This window comes from Coptis chinensis, chromosome 1 (assembly GCF_015680905.1).
Source record: "Coptis chinensis isolate HL-2020 chromosome 1, ASM1568090v1, whole genome shotgun sequence".
NCBI classification, from domain to species: domain Eukaryota; kingdom Viridiplantae; phylum Streptophyta; class Magnoliopsida; order Ranunculales; family Ranunculaceae; genus Coptis; species Coptis chinensis.
In genome coordinates this window covers 1,629,164-1,648,103 of record NC_141456.1, presented here as the reverse complement: position 1 = coordinate 1,648,103, position 18,940 = coordinate 1,629,164, and the positions used below count along the sequence as shown (strand labels likewise).

General features: G+C 39.4%; 1 protein-coding gene across 1 annotated transcript; it reads left to right on the top strand.

Moving 5' to 3' along the window:
* The first annotated feature begins 937 nt into the window (after positions 1-937).
* Positions 938-5,974, top strand: LOC147521157 (uncharacterized). Its single transcript, XM_086594439.1, is given in 10 exon segments — positions 938-1,293; positions 1,368-1,703; positions 1,781-1,960; positions 1,962-2,000; positions 2,331-2,980; positions 3,137-3,233; positions 3,329-3,382; positions 3,859-3,977; positions 4,532-4,719; positions 5,146-5,974. Coding segments are annotated over 10 exon segments (2,541 nt in total). The 5' UTR covers positions 938-1,044; the 3' UTR covers positions 5,775-5,974.
* The last annotated feature ends 12,966 nt before the right edge of the window (positions 5,975-18,940 follow it).

Genomic DNA, 18,940 nt, shown 5'->3' with positions numbered 1-18,940 from the left:
AAAACTGCTTCGCCACTATAACGCAATGAGGGGAGAGCGTGTGAGGTGGACAAATACAACCTAATGCCGTAGTCTGGTAGCACTTGAAATTTCTTACCATATGAATTACAACTTACAAGGTGATAATAGCATCTTTAGGTGAGACATTGTTCTAGCATCAAATACCAAATTTTCAATAATTTAGTGTTTTTTCAGGAAAAACATGTTGATAAAAACACACCAAAGCATACACCAAATCAGCCAAAATTTAGTGTTTGCTTTGGTGCTATATCAAATATCTCTCGTGGTTTTTTGAACACCGCAGGGGTTTGGGTTAGAGTGTGGGCTTTAATCACGCGGTTTTGCAAAACCACGCGAGAAGAAAGAAGAAAATTGATGTGTGACACATCGCGCGATTTATGGAAAACTGCGTGGGCTTAGGCATTTGTGGCGCGGTTTTGCAAAAGTTACGTAGGCTATATGGATAAATCGCGTGATTTGATTTGATGTCAACTATTTAATATAGCTACTGAAATTGGTTGGTGTTTTTTTGGTTTGATATTTGATTTGGTTTAAATATTTGGTGTTTTCTTGGTTTCTCTAATAAGGGCATAGAATCATGTCGGATTTGACCTGGCCCGACTAGTCAGGGTTTGGGTCAATTTTTATATCTATTTATTTATTTGGGTCGGGTTTGGATTCGGGTCTGTCGGATTTGGGGTCGGGTTTGGATATATTTTTTAGGCTATTTTTGAATTTTTAGTGTTATCCGATCGGGTTATTCGGATTCGGATATTAAATTTCGGATATAATCGGGTTCGGATTCGGATATTATGAATATTCGGATTCGGATATATCCGACCCGATCCCTGCCCTAGCTCTAATTCCTCACTCATCTGGAAAGTTCATTGTGAAGTGGCTAAAATCTCCTCGTGTGGTTCTAGATGGTTCTGCCTAATTATGAAAAAAATCTTACTCGTGAGACGTGAGTCGTCGTGACATAGAAAACAGTGGAGGCAAAAGCCCAACCACAGCTCTCAACTCTGCTCCCTCCCAGTGAAGACGATGATGAGCACCACCACCATAAATCCACTAAACTCGAGCATGAAACTCTTTCACCAATTCCAACCACTTTCCCTCAACAACAAGATTATCTCCCTATTAACAAACAAAAAACCTACTTATTCTTCTTCTTCTTCTTCATCATTAAACGCTCACCATAATCTATTCTCTTATTTCCAACCTCGCTCTCTCCTCACCAATGCTACCAGTGACGGCACCACGCCCCAACAATCTACTTCTCCTTCTTCTTCAGTAAGTTTCATTCCAAGCATATTACATAATTCATTTTCAATCCCTTGTCTGTTAACTTTGATTGTTGTTTTTAGGACATTGAAGCAGGTAGTAGTTCTGAAGAATGTTACGTGGCTTTGTTTGTTCGGATGCTTGGACTAGATAATGACCCACTTGACAGGGAGCATGCGATAGACGCTTTGTGGAAATACTCGATAGGAGGAAACAAGTGTATTGATGCAATTATGGAATTCCGTGGTTGCATTAATCTCACTCTTACTCTTCTCAAATCAGATAAAAGTTCTGCATGTGAAGCTGCTGCTGGCCTTTTACGAACCATTTCTTCAGTTAATCTGTACCGCGTTTCGGTAGCGGAAAGTGGAGCAATTGAAGAAATAACTGCTCTTTTGAGTCGTTCTCTGACAGCAGAGGTTTTTTTATTGAATTTTTTTCCATGTACTTTGAAATTTGAAAGACATGTTTATGTATATATAATGTGTATTGGCAGGTTAAGGAGCAAAGCATATGTGTTTTGTGGAACTTATCTGTTGATGAGAAGCTTAGAGTGAAAATGGCAAATGGTGATCTTTTGCCAATACTTATTAAGTTCCTTGGTGATGAGGAGGAAATGAAGGTAAAGGAGGCTGCAGGTGGGGTGCTAGCAAATTTGGCTTTGAGCCGGTCAAACCCACAAGATATTGGTTGAATTTGGTGTTATACCAAAACTGGTGAGAATACATTTTGTTCATAGAGGTGGTTATGTATAAGTGAAGCATTTTTAATTTGGCATTCCTGAAACTACATTGATTCTCTGATCTGTGGAACTTGACAATTTCAGTTTCTGAAAATATAAAATAAATCTACAGATGAAAGGAAAAGTTTGTAAATAAGCATTTTTCTAAATACATAAAGTTATATGTTCTCCAGGAGGAAAAATAAAAGAAAATAAATTACTTGGACCATTGTATATATTTAAGTCTTTTGAATTCCTAGAAGTGCTATAGATGATTTAGTACTTCAAAATTGAGGAACTCTAATCATTGTGAACACTATTGCAGGCTAAATTTTTGAAAGTTAATGTAGAAGGATCCAAAGTACTAAGGAAAGTAGCAAAAAATGTCTTGTTGGAACTTGCTAAAGACGAATTCTACAGAATTCTTGTCATGGAGGAGGGCCTGGTTTTAGTTCCCTTGATTGGGGCAGATGCATATAAGTCCTTGAGGCCAGTTTCACACTCGTGGCCTTCTTTTCCTGATGGCACCGAGTTAGAACGAGGTTCATCAACTCCGTCTAGGTACGGTGCTTCTGAGTTGCTCCTTGGGCTAAATATCCAAGACAAGAACTTTGATTTTGAGGAAGCCAAGATAAAGGCAATAGTTGGACGTACACAGCAGCACTTTCTTGCACGTATTGGCGCAATAGAAATGGAAGAAGGGAGAAAGCCCCAACCTGAGTCTTCAATGAGTCAGCAATGTACTCTGTTGCCGTGGGTTGATGGTGTTGCTCGCTTAGTTTTGATTCTTGAACTTGAAGATATTTCAGCCATTTCAAGAGCTTCACTTTCTATTTCTGATGCATGTATCAATGAATATATGCGGATGTCATTCATGGCAGCTGGAGCTGTCAAACATCTAGTCCGCCTTCTGAACCATACCGAAGAAAATGTTAAATTGGCTGCATCTCATGCTCTTGAGAGGCTTTCTATCAGGTTGGCATCTTTATTCTGTTTATTCGGTTTATGTCTCTAACGACTCTAAGTTTAGTTTTTCTTATTTTTGTAGAACACTTCTAGGATAGAATGTTGCTCATTGTTTCATTGACCTTTCCAATCTTCTTATAGGTCTTCTTCTGTCTCTTGATGCAGCAATGATGTTTGTAACATAGTTGAAGCAGAAGGTGCGGTGTATCATCTAGTTAATACTTTGAAGTGCAAAGAAATTCCAGAGAATCTGTTGGAAAAGGTGTTTTGTTGTATTTTTATTATTTATAAACGCATTGTGTTTACACATTCCTATTTTCTTTAGCCATACCAACAAAAATCTTTCTGGAAACGCAGACTGTGAATATACTTGCTCGGATTCTAGACCCTGGTAAAGAAATGAAATTGAAGGTTAGTTGCATATCTTCTTCCACCCATAATTGTAAATCCAGACTCTATATTTATATTTGAGGTTCTAAAATTTGGTTTTATGGAAGTCAAAATTTTAAACTAGTAGAGTCTATTTTACTAAAACATTGGGCTTATGAAATTTACTGAGTTTTTCGAAAAACGTTAAAAAAAATTAGTAAAAAGTGTGTACACATTTGATAATTTAGTTAAGCGTGAAACACAAATGCACAACTCTCGTTGACCAATATATTACCAATTGCTGTTACAAAATTTTGAATCAATGGTATAAATGTATACTGGGAGTTTTAATGTTATGGCTTCATTCAACAGACCAAATCATTTACATGTTCAAACTAACGACTACAATTGACTGTTGACTTACGTTATGGCTTCATTCAACAGACCAAATCATTTACATGTTCAAACTAACGACTACAATTGACTGTTGACTTACGTTTAATATCAGTTTCTTCCAGTTTTATGATGGACCAGTAAATGGATCGGCGAAGTTTTTGTATGGAACAGGAAGCGCCAATGTGGCTAAAGCATTAGGTGAAAACCCAGATGATGTAGAAGGATCAAAGGCAACTGCTAGGTTTGTTACTTTTTAGCTAATTCTGCATTTGGTTGAATAATCAGCTATCATATGAAGTTAATTTAGTTGTGAAAAAAAAGAAAGATAGATAGTCTCCTGATCCTTTGATGTTTTGGAACGAATCAAACTTGCATGAGGCTGTGCTATAGTCAGCAGAAACACATTATATCTCCTAGTGCATTGTATTTTTCCTTTGCTGTTCCTTGATCTCTGTTGTTTCCCAATATTGTCCCCTGTTCCTTGAGATCTATTGTTTCCCAATATTATCCACTTTATGAGTGGAAAAGAAGATGCATGTTAACGAATATGAAGTTCCATGATGCATTAGCTAGTTTATTAATCTGATTCGTACTCAATCAATCAGTCAAACATTAGTTGGATCACTAATAAATTTCAACAAAGCTGTATTCTACCTAATTTGATTGGCTGCTCCTTAATTAACTAAAGCCTGTTGGTTTTGCTTATTTGATTAATATGTCATTTTGATGTGTTCTGCAAGTTGAATTATTTTAAACAATATATCGACTCCATATGCGTGCTGGGTGCCTTTTCAGGGATTATGTATTGGATTCTGGTGTTATATCTCGCTTCGTTGAGATTATGAAGACATCTCCAAATTTGCAAAGAAAAGCTGCTTCAATCCTTGAGTACATAGCAACCATTGAGCCTTGTATGGATGAACTTATTGCAGCGGACATCGAATCCGGATTGGTTGCTGTTTTCCATCCCAGATGTAGTAATGGTAAGGGCCCTGACCACTTCTCTATAGAAACATAAATAATTATGCACATTTATGTTAACCTTTATCTTTCCCTTGAATGTGTTCGAAACTTTCCTGATTAGTTATAGGTTGAAAATTAAAATGGTATGAACCAAACTAATTTGTGGAAAAAAAGAGAGGAGATACTGGAGAAAAGCTGAAATTGAAGAAAGAATGCCTTGAAAAAGGGATGTGTGTAAATCGCAAATGCATCATTCTTGATCAAACTTTTGTTGACTTATGCCTCCAAAAGGAAGCATTTTCTTTTACATTTCTTGAATATCTCCTGAGGGACTCATTGTATTTGGTCTTTCAAAATGCACCAATTGTCTTACTTATTTGCAGCCTGATTCTATTGTGGATCAGTGGATGTAAGTACTCATTTAATGGTTAGTAAATTCTTTGCAGACTTGGAGAATGGTAGAGAGAGACAGCACCAAGAGCTAAGTTCCTTAGAAGCTGGCCTGGCAATATCTGCAGCTTCCCGGTTGTTGACAAAGCTCCTAGATTCTGAACAGTTTCGTGTCTCTATAAATTCCAGTAATCTGACACAAAATCTGCGCAAAGTACTAATGTCAGATATTCCGCTTCGCAATAAGGACTGGGTTGCTGCATGCCTCATTAAGCTCGAGTCTTCATTTGGTTCCCAAGATCCCGAGAACCCTATAAACAAGGAAGTAACTCTTTATGAGACGATACCGAGATTGATTGACCAGATTAGGGCCTCTTCCTCTCCGGAAGCACAAGAGTCTGCTGTCGTAGAACTTAACACTTTAATCTCTACAGGAATCGTAGATTTCACTAGAGCAGTTGCTGATCAAGGAGGAATATTCCCACTGGTGGAGGTGATTGAGGAGGGTAGTAAGAGAGCAGTTGAAGCGGGCTTAGCCATTCTGTTTAACCTTAGCATGGACGCTGAGAATCATGCGGCCATAATTGCCGCTGGAGCTGTTCCTTCTCTGCGAAGAATTGTTCTCTCACAAGGACCACAGTGGATGCATGCTCTTCGTTTGCTAAGATCTTTGCCGACACAATGACGTTTGCAAGGTATCAAATTTGGCAGCATTCTATTCTTGTGGTTGGGCTTTTATCATTTGTATCCTTTACTGCTTTGTTTGGATCACCATTTATAGTTTACCGAGCTGAAGTTCAGGCTTCATCTCTGTATTTTCTCAACTAAGTTAATCCGAATGGTGATTACTGATTAATATAGGAAGTTGGAGTCTTCAGCACTAAACTGTTAATTTCATTTTCATTTTTATGGTAGTACTTCATTCTTCCTCTCATCATCTCTTAAACAATGATCCTTCCTGTTTCGGCAATAAACTGCTTCAACACAACGAGAGCAATGGTGACGAACGCACTAAGAAAACAGAGGATTTTGATGTTGGGGAGATGGCCCGAACCAAATAATGGTCCCCTCACGTACCAAGAGATCTATTCTCTAGGGATCAAGTTTCCACGTAGTTCCTTATGAAAAATAGTTTGATATTTATAGAGGTAGAGTAGTGAGTCCTTGTATTTCAAGTAATCTTGTATCTTGAGTAATTGTGATAGAAATATAACGTCGTCTAACCGATAACTATCTCTTTGATAAGAAATGAATCACGGGCATAAATCAACGTATACATTAGTGGCAAAACATGTGGCTAAGGTTCTACCTTAGACACGTGAGTTAATGGGCCTTATATTGATCCACGATATTGCGAATTGGGGCTTTAGCCCCGTTGATTAAATGAATAAAATAGAGACCCTACTAATGGGCGTTTACCGTAGGTGGGGGTCGAAACTGCCCCCCTCTTTGTCGGTGAACAAAGTTCACATGACAAAGAAGAAGAGTTTTGTGTATAACAAAGTGTCGTGTGAACGTAAACGATAAGAAAATGGACAATCGGAAAAAAATTCGGGAATTAGCGGAAATGAAAAAATGTTAAATTAACGTGTATTGGACGCAATGACGTAGTGAAATAAAAAACGGCCGAAAACGCATAGATAGAATAAAATATGCACATAAATAAAATTGCAAAAGAAATTGAGCTGCGAAAACTGTACCGAACGCGTGACGTGATAACGCGAAATCCGAATTCGATGAAGCGTGCCAACGGAATAGCGATATTTGGATTATACCGTTGAAAATTAAACGTAGGAAAAATCCGCGAATTATCCGACGGAACGGACATAAAACGGCGAATAATATATGTCCGAAATAAGTGGAACGAAATAAGTGGAATTCGATATATGTCTGAAATACCGAGAAGAGGTGCACGTGAAAATACCACGAAACTAGGACTCATTGTTTCTATCCGTATTGGATAAGGCTTATCGTGAGCCTCCCATCCGTCGGTTTGGATGGAAGACTTATACACGCATTGAAAAGACCTACCAAAGGAAAGTATAAATAACCGGATAATCTGAGAGACTCATCCAAACCAAAAGAGGGTTCGATGAAGAAAAGCGGCGGTCTTATATCCGATACTCACCCTCGTCTGTCAAAAAAGCCTCTACGTCCAGGTAACCCTCGCCGCACCGCCTTTTTCTCCGTGCGTCTCTCTTGATCTTCTTCTCGTTCACGAATCGAGAACGCCACATTTTCTCCGTGAGTGGTGATTCCATGTACTATGTAAAGGATCGTTTTAAGCGTTTGTATGAGTTCTCAACCCGGATGGAAACTCAAGTGATCCCAATTCGGCTGGCCCGGTTCCACAAGCTTAAACCAAGGTCCTAGAACTCGCGTCTTACAACCCTACGGCAAATGCCATCTCGGTTTGTTCGGACGTCGATGGTGGGTCTCATGAACTTTATATTGTACCAAAAGATAGCGCCCGGTAGGGGTGATAGCATGCTAGAAGCAAAAAGAGGAGTTGGGGGTTCCGCCAAAAGATAGCATGTTTGTTGGGTTTTTGCATAAAAAACTGTTGAACTATGTCCTTAGGAACTCTCTCTGTTTCGAACATGTCGAGACGAGCCAAAAAGCAAACTTGTTGGTGTTGTCGCGAACTTCATGCTGTTGAAAAAATGGTGAAGAACGAAGAAGATGAAGGCGCCAGTACAAAAGTTTGCAAAACTGTTTTATGTTTCGAACTAAAACATGATACGGTGCATCTCCCACAAAGGAAGGGCACCGCACCACTTTTGCTTTAACATGGGCTGGTCATGCGGAACTTAAAAGAATACTGCGTGATATGGTGCGGCCCCCGTGAAAGGAAGGGCAATTTTACTGTGTTGAACCGATTTGGCCCGGTGAACCCGATTTTTGAGCATTCGACCCGATTTTATTTTCTTTTTGTTTTCAGGTAGAAACTACCGCACTATATCTGGGCTAAAACACTCGAGAAGAAAACTTCGATGACGATCGCAGACTTGGTGAGGTGGAAAGAAGGTGATGATCTGACTGACTACACAACCGCTATAGATGGTTATTTGAAGGAAATCTGAAAAATACTAGGACTCGAAAATTTGAGATGGAGGAAGTGTCACGAATTTGAAACGAAAAGTCGAAGAAGATGAAGTAGTAATGGCTTACACACAATTAAATTGCGCGAACGCAATTCCGTTGAGCAAAAAAAATAAGCAAAATTCTTTGGAGTGGTGGCAAATTGCACCGACAACCGCCAATATCGTTACGTTAATCTTTATAAGAGCACACCGTTTACAAAATGAATTTAACAGAAGGTTCGGGGCACAAGAAATCTTCGCGTTGATAATGACCGAAAAGCCATACCGTGAAAGGGTACATAAAATTTGAAGTTGAATTCAAGGATTCAAACGAAGTTTTAAAGGGTTTCCAAAAGTATACACCGGATGGGATAGATTTGATCTTGCTTCGGGAAGTGGAATCCGGCCGAGTTTAAAGTGCCGAAACAAATTTCGAGGTAAGCCAAAACGTAAGTATTGAAAATAGTACTATGAGTAAACTGTTGACTAACACGAGTTATTTTTGTGTCTAACAGAAAACGCGAGTACACTACCAGATATTGAATTGGACAAAGAAGTAGAGAACAACCTTCGTTTCTTCTTTCATGAATGCTCTGACGAAAGATTGGTAGATCTAAGCTACTTTGATGATATCGTTGATTTCCAACATAATGGGGGTATCGAACAACGGCCCGATAGGTCAAAGGAGACACATAGTGAAATGACGAAGAAGAGTAAGAGTCTCAAAAATGCAATATTCGGCAGCGACAGCGATAGTGAAAAAGAAGATGGAACGGAGTTAACAAAATGAGAACTAGTCTTTGAGTTTGCCAAGCAAAAAAAAAGTGAATTGTACAAAGAAGATCGCCACACAAGAAAACAGTTAACGGAAACCAAGAGAGACAACCAACGCTACAATGTATGATGCCTCGAGGGACGAGACTACAATGCACCAAACATCCCGAATTTAAATATAATACATAACACTAACATCAAGAGGAAAAGGTATGTACAGTAAAAATATAGATATGTAAAAGTGTGGTGAAATGTAATATCTAGTTACGGTTTGGTATATATACTGAGAAAAGAATGAAACAAATTCATACGCATAAAAAGATAGTGCAATGAACACAAAGTCGGTGAAAGAAAATAAACGGCAAAGCAAAATGCGTGGAGCAAGGAATCCAACAACCACTGGCAAGTGGCGTCAGGGGTAATACTACTCATGGAGGAAAACCACAATACTACTCATGGAGGAAAACCACAGAATCTGTTAATGGTAAGTTGATCGTTGATTTTTACTATTGCGTTAGGACGGTAAAGAAATTTGTGTACAACACTAATTCGATGAAATTGGTAGATGAAGCAGAGATGTTCAAGTTTGGAAGACGAAGTGAAGGGATCGCCCGGGATTATGCCAATGGAAGGGCTCGAAAAATATCAAAAATGTGACCAGAATACGGAGAACATCGGAGAATATACATGAGCAAATGTCAATGATTTTCGATAGTATAAAACAGGTAGGATAGTATTTTTTTTATCGCTTATTGCAAACTTGTGTTTAAGTCCTAAAATGATGACATCGATATTTTTGCCGCAGTTAAAAACGGTAGTATGGGAAAAGAAATTCATGAAAAAAAGTCGCTAAGAAAAAATATCGCTCGAATGAAGTCAATGCCTTAGAAGAGATAGAGAAAGTGAAGATACTCAATCAAAAATTGGAAGAGGCAAACAAAGCGTTGAAATGGAACCATCAAAAGAGTTAGGAGACGAAAACAAAAACTTAACCGAAATGGACGGAAGAAGCAGAGAGATCGTCATGAAAAGAATTTGGGAAAGCCCGTGAGATAATGGAGGAACACAAACACTTAAAAGAAGACGTTTTAGAATTGAAGTCACTCATGGCGACCAAAAATCGGGAACTTAAACGCGTCATAAAGAGGTAGAGAAAAATAACAAGCTTAATGACAGATTTAACGAGCTGGCTCGGCCAAGATCACGCGTGCAAATGGCAATAATCGTGAATCGTCCGTAAGAGAATTGACAGAGACTTTAATAGAAACGGGAGATGAACTAGAACGTGAGAAGATGAATTACAAGGATTTGTACGAGTTGTATATGCGAAAAGTTGGGAAGAAACCATTAGATTTTCCCAAACCAACGATCATGTGATTGCGAGTGTATGTAATATCATAGAACTAAAAATTCTTTTATGAAAATAAAAATAAAGTATGTGTTGTCAATTGAATATATTGTGATGTCAGATAACATACCTGTATAAAACTTAGTGTTGCTGATTTATGAATGTGAAAGAACGAGGCTTTGCGTAGAGAAAAAACCTCCCAATATAGAACCATTGGAGAAAGTTATCGAAAGGTAAAGGGGACATGATCGTCCTCCACTTAATCTAGCTATTCGGGTTTAAAATATTTTGTATCGAACGTGAAGCCGCGGCCCCAAACCGTTAGAGTTGTCACAGGTTCAAAGTCGTCACCCGCAATTTGGACCAAACTAAAACACAACGCCATTGCCTTAGTAGTGGAATTAGCACGGATATTGTATTGTGGGAGTATTGCAATAATTGTTCCGGCAAGAATAACCACCTTATTGACTTCGGTTTCCGTCAAGTAGGCATGAATCGAATTACTTTGACCGAAAAAGGCATAATATGAATGACCTCCGTAGAATGAACGCGTTAATGAATGACATTGTTTAAAGTAAAAGTACGGACGAATAGAGAAATGTAAAATGACAACCAAACTAAGAGAATGGAAGTTGAATGCCTTTATTGATGGATAACATAGAGCGAACTACATAGATGGATAGATTTGTTATTGATGGAGTAATGTAAAATTGCAAAAAAAATTCCTAACGGTAAAACTTGCGAAGGTGGTAAGCATTCCATGGCTTCTATTATTCTTCCGTAAATAGTAACGGAGGAAATATGACCCCTTAGATCCCGGACGATCTATGATGTAGGGTCCTTGCCAATTTTCCCCAAACTTTCCCGATTCTACAAGCTTTGGGTTCTACAAAGAACCCGGTCTTGAGAAAAAAAGACTTAGGGACGGATCTTCTTGTCGTAGTTCCGTTTCATGTCGACTTTGATACTTAATAAGTTTCTGTAGTCCCTCAGATCTTAACCTCATCAATAAGAGCTTTTGATGAGGTAAAGCCAAAGCGTCATTAGAACTCGTTTCAACAAAGAATCGAATCGAGATGTAAAAGAAATCGAGTTCAGTAGGTAAGACCGCTTGAAAGACCATATGCAAGGTTAAAAGGTGATAATGCAAATGAATACTTTGGCGTTGTCTATAAGCCCACAAGACACCGGTAACTCCTTGACCCAATTTCCTTTGGCGCCCGGTCAAAGCGCCTCTTCAGTTGGCCAAAATCACCTTATTGGTGGCTTCGGCTTATCCGTTAACTTCATGGATGATAAGGTCGCGGAGAAGTTATGCCGTATCTTCAAATTAGCAATGAACCGGCCGAATTTCTTCAAAGATCAAATTGTTTACCATTATCCGATACAAGTGCCGCAGGATGCCAAAACGACAAACAATATTTCTCCATAAAACATTTTGACGCGTTAGAAGCATGGATTTGGACCAAAGGCTTTGCTTCTACCTATTTGGTAAAATGTCGGTTGCCACAAGAAGGAATCTTATACTACCCGGAGCTTTAGGTAAAGGACCAACAATGTCTAAGCCCCATTTGGCAAATGGCCACGCGGCTTAGCATGGGATGCAACTTCGAATGTAGTTTACTCATATTATCGTGCTTTTGGCATGGCTCACACCTCCTCGGATAGGTGTTTTGCATCCTTTGCATCTCGCCACCAATAGCCCCCGTGTCATAGCCTTATGAGCTAAACTTAGCCCCTTGAGTGGCTTCCGTGATAAGCCGGAGTGAATCTCTTCCAAAACTTGAAGTCCTTCCCCGTTTTGAGAGGCATCGCAACATAGGGTTTAAGTCCGAGCCTTTTGCGATATAAGTGCAAACTTCCAAGAATGCTTGGATATCACCAAAACTTCCATGCATCGCGTTTGATTCTTTCAAATGAGTTTTGGTTCCGGGCGAAGCGAAGAAACTTGCAAGTAGTCTATATAAGGTAGACGCCAATCTTCTTGGCGATCGGAGATTATCAATCGGCTCGATAGTATCATATCGGAACTTCGGGACTATCATCCGCTTCATGTACCAACTCACTATCCGCTTGGGGAGGCGAATTCGGGGAGGAACAAATGGATCTACAGATTCTAATGGATGATCCAAAGTATGGTCATGTTGTGGATTTTCCATCTCCCTTTTCCGCTTCCGAAGTCATGATTGGTGCGATTATATCGTGGGTCGATTTTATTTGCATAAAACAAAACAAGTAATTGCTTTCGTACATACAAGTCATGCAATTCTTTTTTCGGTAAAAGTCAATGCTTGGCTCTTTTCGAACTCCACAAATGATGTGTCTTGACTCTTCGCTTCTAACGGCGGATAGATAAGCCGATGAATCGGCATGATGTATGTCATTTGGTCTTTGAAAGATAGAGATGCTATCAAATTGTCGAGCAAGGCTATGTATCAAACCAAGATAAGCCGCCATACGGTCATCTCTTTGCTTCAAAAGACCCGGCCAAACCGATTGGCTACAAGGCGAAATCCGTGTATAATCGAGCTTTCGCCCCCGGTTTCAAAGTCGTTCTCAAGGCACAAACGATAGATACTCAGCTTTGTTATTTGAAGCGAACGGGCCAAGTCGCATGCATTTCTCAATCTTCTCTCCGCGGGTTTAACAAAAAACGATCCAATTCGGCACCAGTGATTTATTATGGGAGCCATCGAATAAACAATCCATAAGTCAATTGGATTAGAATCAAGTTTGCAAGTTATTCTTAAATTCCCCCCAATTATTGGTGGCGTAATGTCTTCCATAGATTCTTCTTGGCGCAAGAAATCGTCGATAGGAGAATCATCAATCGAAAATCAGCTATCAAAGAAGCTAGAGCATGTCCTTTTTCAGCCATGCGACTTTCAAAGACAATGCTATAGCACTAAGATAACTTTCCCATTCGGCTAATCTGCTTGATTCTTGTGCATTACGAAAGATCTTGCGTAAAGGGATACTCGCGATAAACTCGACCAACCTCCCCCGAAGTACGGTTTTAACCGACGAAATGGCATGAACCAATGCAAGTGCCATTTTTCCATCTTTGAATAACGAGACTCGACTCGGTTAACGTCTTCGCGATAAAAAGATTTGCCCTACCGTCATCGACGAAAAGAACAAAGACTAACAAAATTGAGTTGTAGGCGCTAGGTACATGCCAATCGGTTGACCGTTGAAGGACTTGTCAATATAGGAGGGTGACCAAGTATTTCTTCACCGTTGCAATGCCATCTCACAATCAATGTTCCAAGTTGCCATATTAAAAGTCCGGAAGAAGGGATGACAACGATCGAATATTTAGAAATAAATCTATGAAGAAGGCAAGTTTCCGACCCGATGAAAGCGTTGAATTTCCTTCTTATTTTTGGTGATGGCATATCAATAACGGCGTCGTTGATCGGGGATTAGCCTCAATACCTCTACGAGTCATGAGGTATCCCTTAAATTTTCCAGAAGAGAGGCCAAAAGAACATTTGGCGGGATTGAAGTCTCATGTTATACTTGTTAAGCCTATCAAAAACAAGTTGAAGATCGGAAAGATGATCACCCGTAAGCTTCGATTTAACGACTATATCATCAATATAAGCCTCCATTATTATTCCCAACGATCGGAAAAATTGTATTGATAAGCTTTTGGTAGGTTGCACCGCATTTTTCAAACCAAAAGGTATAACGATTGTAGCGAAAAATGCCTTGGTCGGTAATGAAAGCGGTGAACTCTTGGTCATCAACATTCAAAGAGATCCGGTAGTACCACGAAGAAGCATCCATGAAAGATAGGCGTTGGAATCCCGGTGGCATCCACTAGTTCGAAATTGCGTGGCAATGGATACGGATGAATCGGACAAAACCGCGTTTAAGGTTTGTAAAGTCAATACAAATTCTGATTTGTCCGTTCTTTTTTAGCATCTGCGGCGACATTAGCAAGCCATTTTGGGTAAAGTAACTTCGCCCGGATAAAGTTAACCGCAAGTAGCTTATCAATCTCCTCTTTAACTTTGAGCTTCGGACAAAAAGCATTCTCCTAGGTTTTTGGCTTAACCGGGCTCTCAAACTTGGATCAATGTCAAGTTTATGACAGCGAATGATGGGGTTGATTCCTAAGATTTCCTCAATTTTCCAAAGCGAAGATACGCTTATTTTGTCGTAAAGGGAAACCAACTCTTGTTGTTCTATGCTCGAAAGTTCAAATGAAATAAAAGTGGTTTCTTCAATGAATCTCCTACTTGTACTTCCAAAAGTCGATCCAATCAGTTTAAACCCTTGCATGAGCCTCAATATTATAGATGGAGGGCGCCCGCTTAGTAACTGTAACTTAGGCGTGGCACTTGCAAGGATCGTATTACCTCGAACTTCAGATTTTTATAGTCATCCATTGCTTTGTCATGACAGAATGGGCGATACAGTCACTTCTGAACCTTGCAAATATGCCCGTAAATGGGAACTTGACACATCGATGAAATGTGGAGACTACTGACCCCATGGAATGTATCCAATCTCGCCCAAAATTAAGCATAGTGGGATCGACGATCCATCAATAAGAAATCGAGCTCAACTTCTTTGTTCATTAATTTGATTGGTAAAGGTAATTCTTCCAACCAAAAGATGTTGTCCCATCAAAACCGATGATAGGATTGTCTTCTTGATGATCATACCCGCGCGGTTGCATCCGAGAATAACATCCACCGAAAATGACGCTAGAAGTGGCCCCTATTATCGATCATTACCCGTTGAACACGAAAGCACCTATAGACCGCGAAAATTATAATCTGCGTCATAGTGAGGGTGATATACACCACGGAGATCATCATCGATGAATTGGAGGGGCTCTTCTTCGTAGTCTCCGATGCGATTCCTTTGACAAAATCGACTTTGTTGATACGGTTAAATTCACCAACATAACTAACTTTCAAACGCTTTTGATTCTTACTCGACTTTTGGAAAGAGACTCAACATGAGAATGGGAGACATTAATGACATGCTCATAAGATTCGCGAATCACTGTTGAGAGTTTTTCGTAAGATATTCGTTCAAAAGTCCTTTCTCCACTAATTTCCGAATCCGACCCGGAGAGAGCGACAAAGTTACGTCTCATGGCCATAGTCATTATGAAATTTACACCACAAGGCTTTGTCCCTTGTCGCTTTGGTACCTTCCGAAGTGGATAAAGGCGGGAAAGAAGATTCCCACTTTTCAACTTCTCATATATAATGTAGTACTTGGCATTGAAATGGGGTCGGTTTAGCTCGGGTAAAGTTTTTCCATCCGCGATTGAAATTGACTTGTTTTCGATTGTCATTCTTTCCATCGTTATGTTGTTGATCCGATCGTCATTGCTTCGGCTTAAAATTTTTGCTTTGTTTTAATCTTTACTCGAATATTTTTGTCCCTTCTTTGCTTTTCCGATAGGTTCTCCTCGATACGGATGTGTTGTTCAAATTAACATACAAATCGTGATCGAAGTTTTAGCTGACATCTTTAATTAGAGAGTGGTAAAGATCCCTTTACAATGAAGTTCGAACTTGTCTTTCTTTCATAATATAATGCTTCTTTAAAGGCTTAAAAGAAGCATCCCATCGTAAACTTTCTACCACGCCTTTGAACCTAGTAACAAAAAGTACGTAACTTCTCGTCACGTTGTTGCTTGATGTTCGAAGTGAGTCGACATCCTTTGGCGTCTTGCAATTGTGGCGAAAACGATTAACAAACCGATTTTCTAGTTCATTGAATTGGTGAATTGATCTTGAAGGCAACTCACTTAAAACCCGGTAATGCTTCTCCGCTTTAGAGTCGATGGAAAGAGCTTACATATAAGCGGATCATCTCCACCCCATAACACCAACTTATTTTTGAATGATAGAACATGCAAGCCGGGATCTCCTTCCGACTCATCATAAAGTTCAAAATCGGGTTGTTTGAAGTCGGGATGGTGGTAAGCTTCTTGAATGTCGACCAAAAACTTATCAAAATGCGCCATCATTGGTTGTCAAGTTTTTCATTCTTACATCCCTTGACTCTATCATTAAGTTCTTTTGCAATCAACTCTTTCGAATTGTTACTCTTAGAGTTAAAGTATTGGCTCGAACAACCGGACGCCTTTCGCCGTGGTGCCCATGTGGAGACGGATACCTTCCATTATCTCTTATTGGAGTTAGAGATCTTTGGCGGTACCCATGATTAGCTCGACCGGTGATTGCCTTTGTCTATCCTCGTAACCCGACTGTATAGGCGGTAGTCACCCTTGGCGGGGTGGTCGGAATAATTATATCCCTTCTCCATGTTTTGTAGCTCTTGTTCGATGCCCGCCTTCCCATCATGTCGGACATATCTCGGAGAGGACGGCGGTCTTTCCTGAAATTGCTTCTGAGGTAAATCTTCCCTTTGAGATCGGACATGTCTAGGATAGTAGTTATCCCCGCCAATCCGATTCTCCCCATAAGCACGGGTAATAGGGTCATTACTCCTAGCGTCTTTTGGTTGATTAATGGTTTCGAGAAATAGCACGCTATTGAGGTGACGACGAAGTGGATCGTCAAAACAGGTCCATACACCGAATGGCTGCGTCCATTCGTGGTCGCCTTTGATGTTGTTGAATTTGCAACATCATCCATCCTTTGCCTCTTTTGCCACTTCCTTCTCAAATTCTATTCAAATTTTTGACTCGTCGTAAACTTCGCTTCAACCGTATAGGGGGTGAATTGGCATTACTATCACCTTTTCCGCTAGTTGGCGGAGAGTAATGTCCACGCCCATATCCATGTCAACCGCGATCGACACACGGACGGCGGACCGCATGGAGGATTACCGACTTGTCGATTTTCTTGTTGTTGCAAGGTCATTAAGGGTGGCGGCACTTGTAATTGCCTTTTGCGGAGGCGGCGCGGCGGTTCTTAATGCTACTTCTGATCGGATGTTGAGAATTGATCCTACTACTAGGAGCAACTTGATTGTTCAACGGTTCATGCATCGGCCGATTTGAATTTCGAGGGTTGCGATTTTTGCTAGTAGGGGAGGAATATGTTGACTATTTGGTCTACTTCTCGTGCTTACCATCTTGATTGTTTCACGTGATAATGAATTCTAAAATCCCCACGAGGCCAATTATGTTTTGAGAATAAACCGCTTCAACACAACGAGAGCAATGGTGACTTAACGATTAAGAAAACAGAGGATTTTGATGTTGGGGAGATGAAACCGAACCAAATAATGGCCTCCCTCGTTACCCAAGATCTATTCTCTAGGGATCAAGTTTCCACGTAGTTCCTTATGAAAAATAGTTTGATATTTATAGAGGTAGAGTAGAGAGTCCTTGTAGCTCAAGTAATCTTGTATCTTGAGTAATTGTGATATAGTATAACCGGTAACCGATAACTATCTCTTTGATAAGAAATGAATCTGAACATAAATCAACGCATTAGTGGCAAGCCATGTGGCTAAGGTTCAAATTCGATTAGATACGTGAAGTTAATTTCGCCCGTATTGATCCATGATATTCGCGAATTGGCTTTAGCCCCGTTGATTAAATGAATAAAATAGAGACCCCTACTAATGGACGTTTGCCACGTAGGTGGGGGTCGAAACACTTCCCTTGGCAAAAGCATGTCTCTCTTGAAAAGTAAAAACAAGTGCAGAAGTCCAAATCAATGTTATGTTTATTGATAAAATTTGATGTAGATATCTGGCTATTAATGTAATTATATTTTGTGCTTGGCTTCATATTAGCATTTCAAGGATTATCGAAAAATATCTTACTACATAGAAAAATATGGGGTATGATGAATAGTGTTTTCACGTACGTCACAGGGGCAGTTTGGTAATTTCACATTCTCTTTTATTCTTTATGCGTTGTCTCATCTGTTATCCCATGTATTATTCTCCCCCTTTCAATGGCCTTCTTGACAGACGTTAAACATCTTAAAACAACACATTACTAGACGTTAGGTTGATTACGTATCTTTATAGTATTATAATATTATTCACATTACTAGAATAGTTTATATTATCATATGTATCAGTGTGTCACCTAGAATAGGTTGATTACAGACTTATAGTATTATTCACATTACTAGAATAGTTTATATTATCATCGATATGTATCAGTGTGTCACCTATATTACTATATAGAAAAATATGGGACTAGAATAGTTTATATTATCATCGATATGTATCAGTGTGTCACCTATATCTTACTATATTATAAAAATATGGGGGTTGATAAACAATAATTTTCCCGTACGTCACAGGGGCATTTTCGTCTTTTTACTCTTGGGGGGATATGTTGGTCTTTTCACTATCGAAAAATGATTATCTCGGTGATTATTCCTCCCTCCCATTTTCTTAAATCGAATGAATAAATGATCTCTCCCCAGCTCTCCCATTCAAAGGTGATCCGATCTGCTTCTAACAGATGGTTTAACATAAAGAGCGAGATCACCAGAATTTTGGTAGATCACCATCAAAGGAGTATTTTGATGATGATGAGAGAATTTGGGAGAAATCTGATAATTTATTTATTATTATTATTATTTTTCTAATAATAGGAGAAATCTGATAATAGAGAAAGGATACTGGAGAAGGAATAATAATGTTTTAGTATGCTAATTTTTTAAGTTCTTATTATCTTTG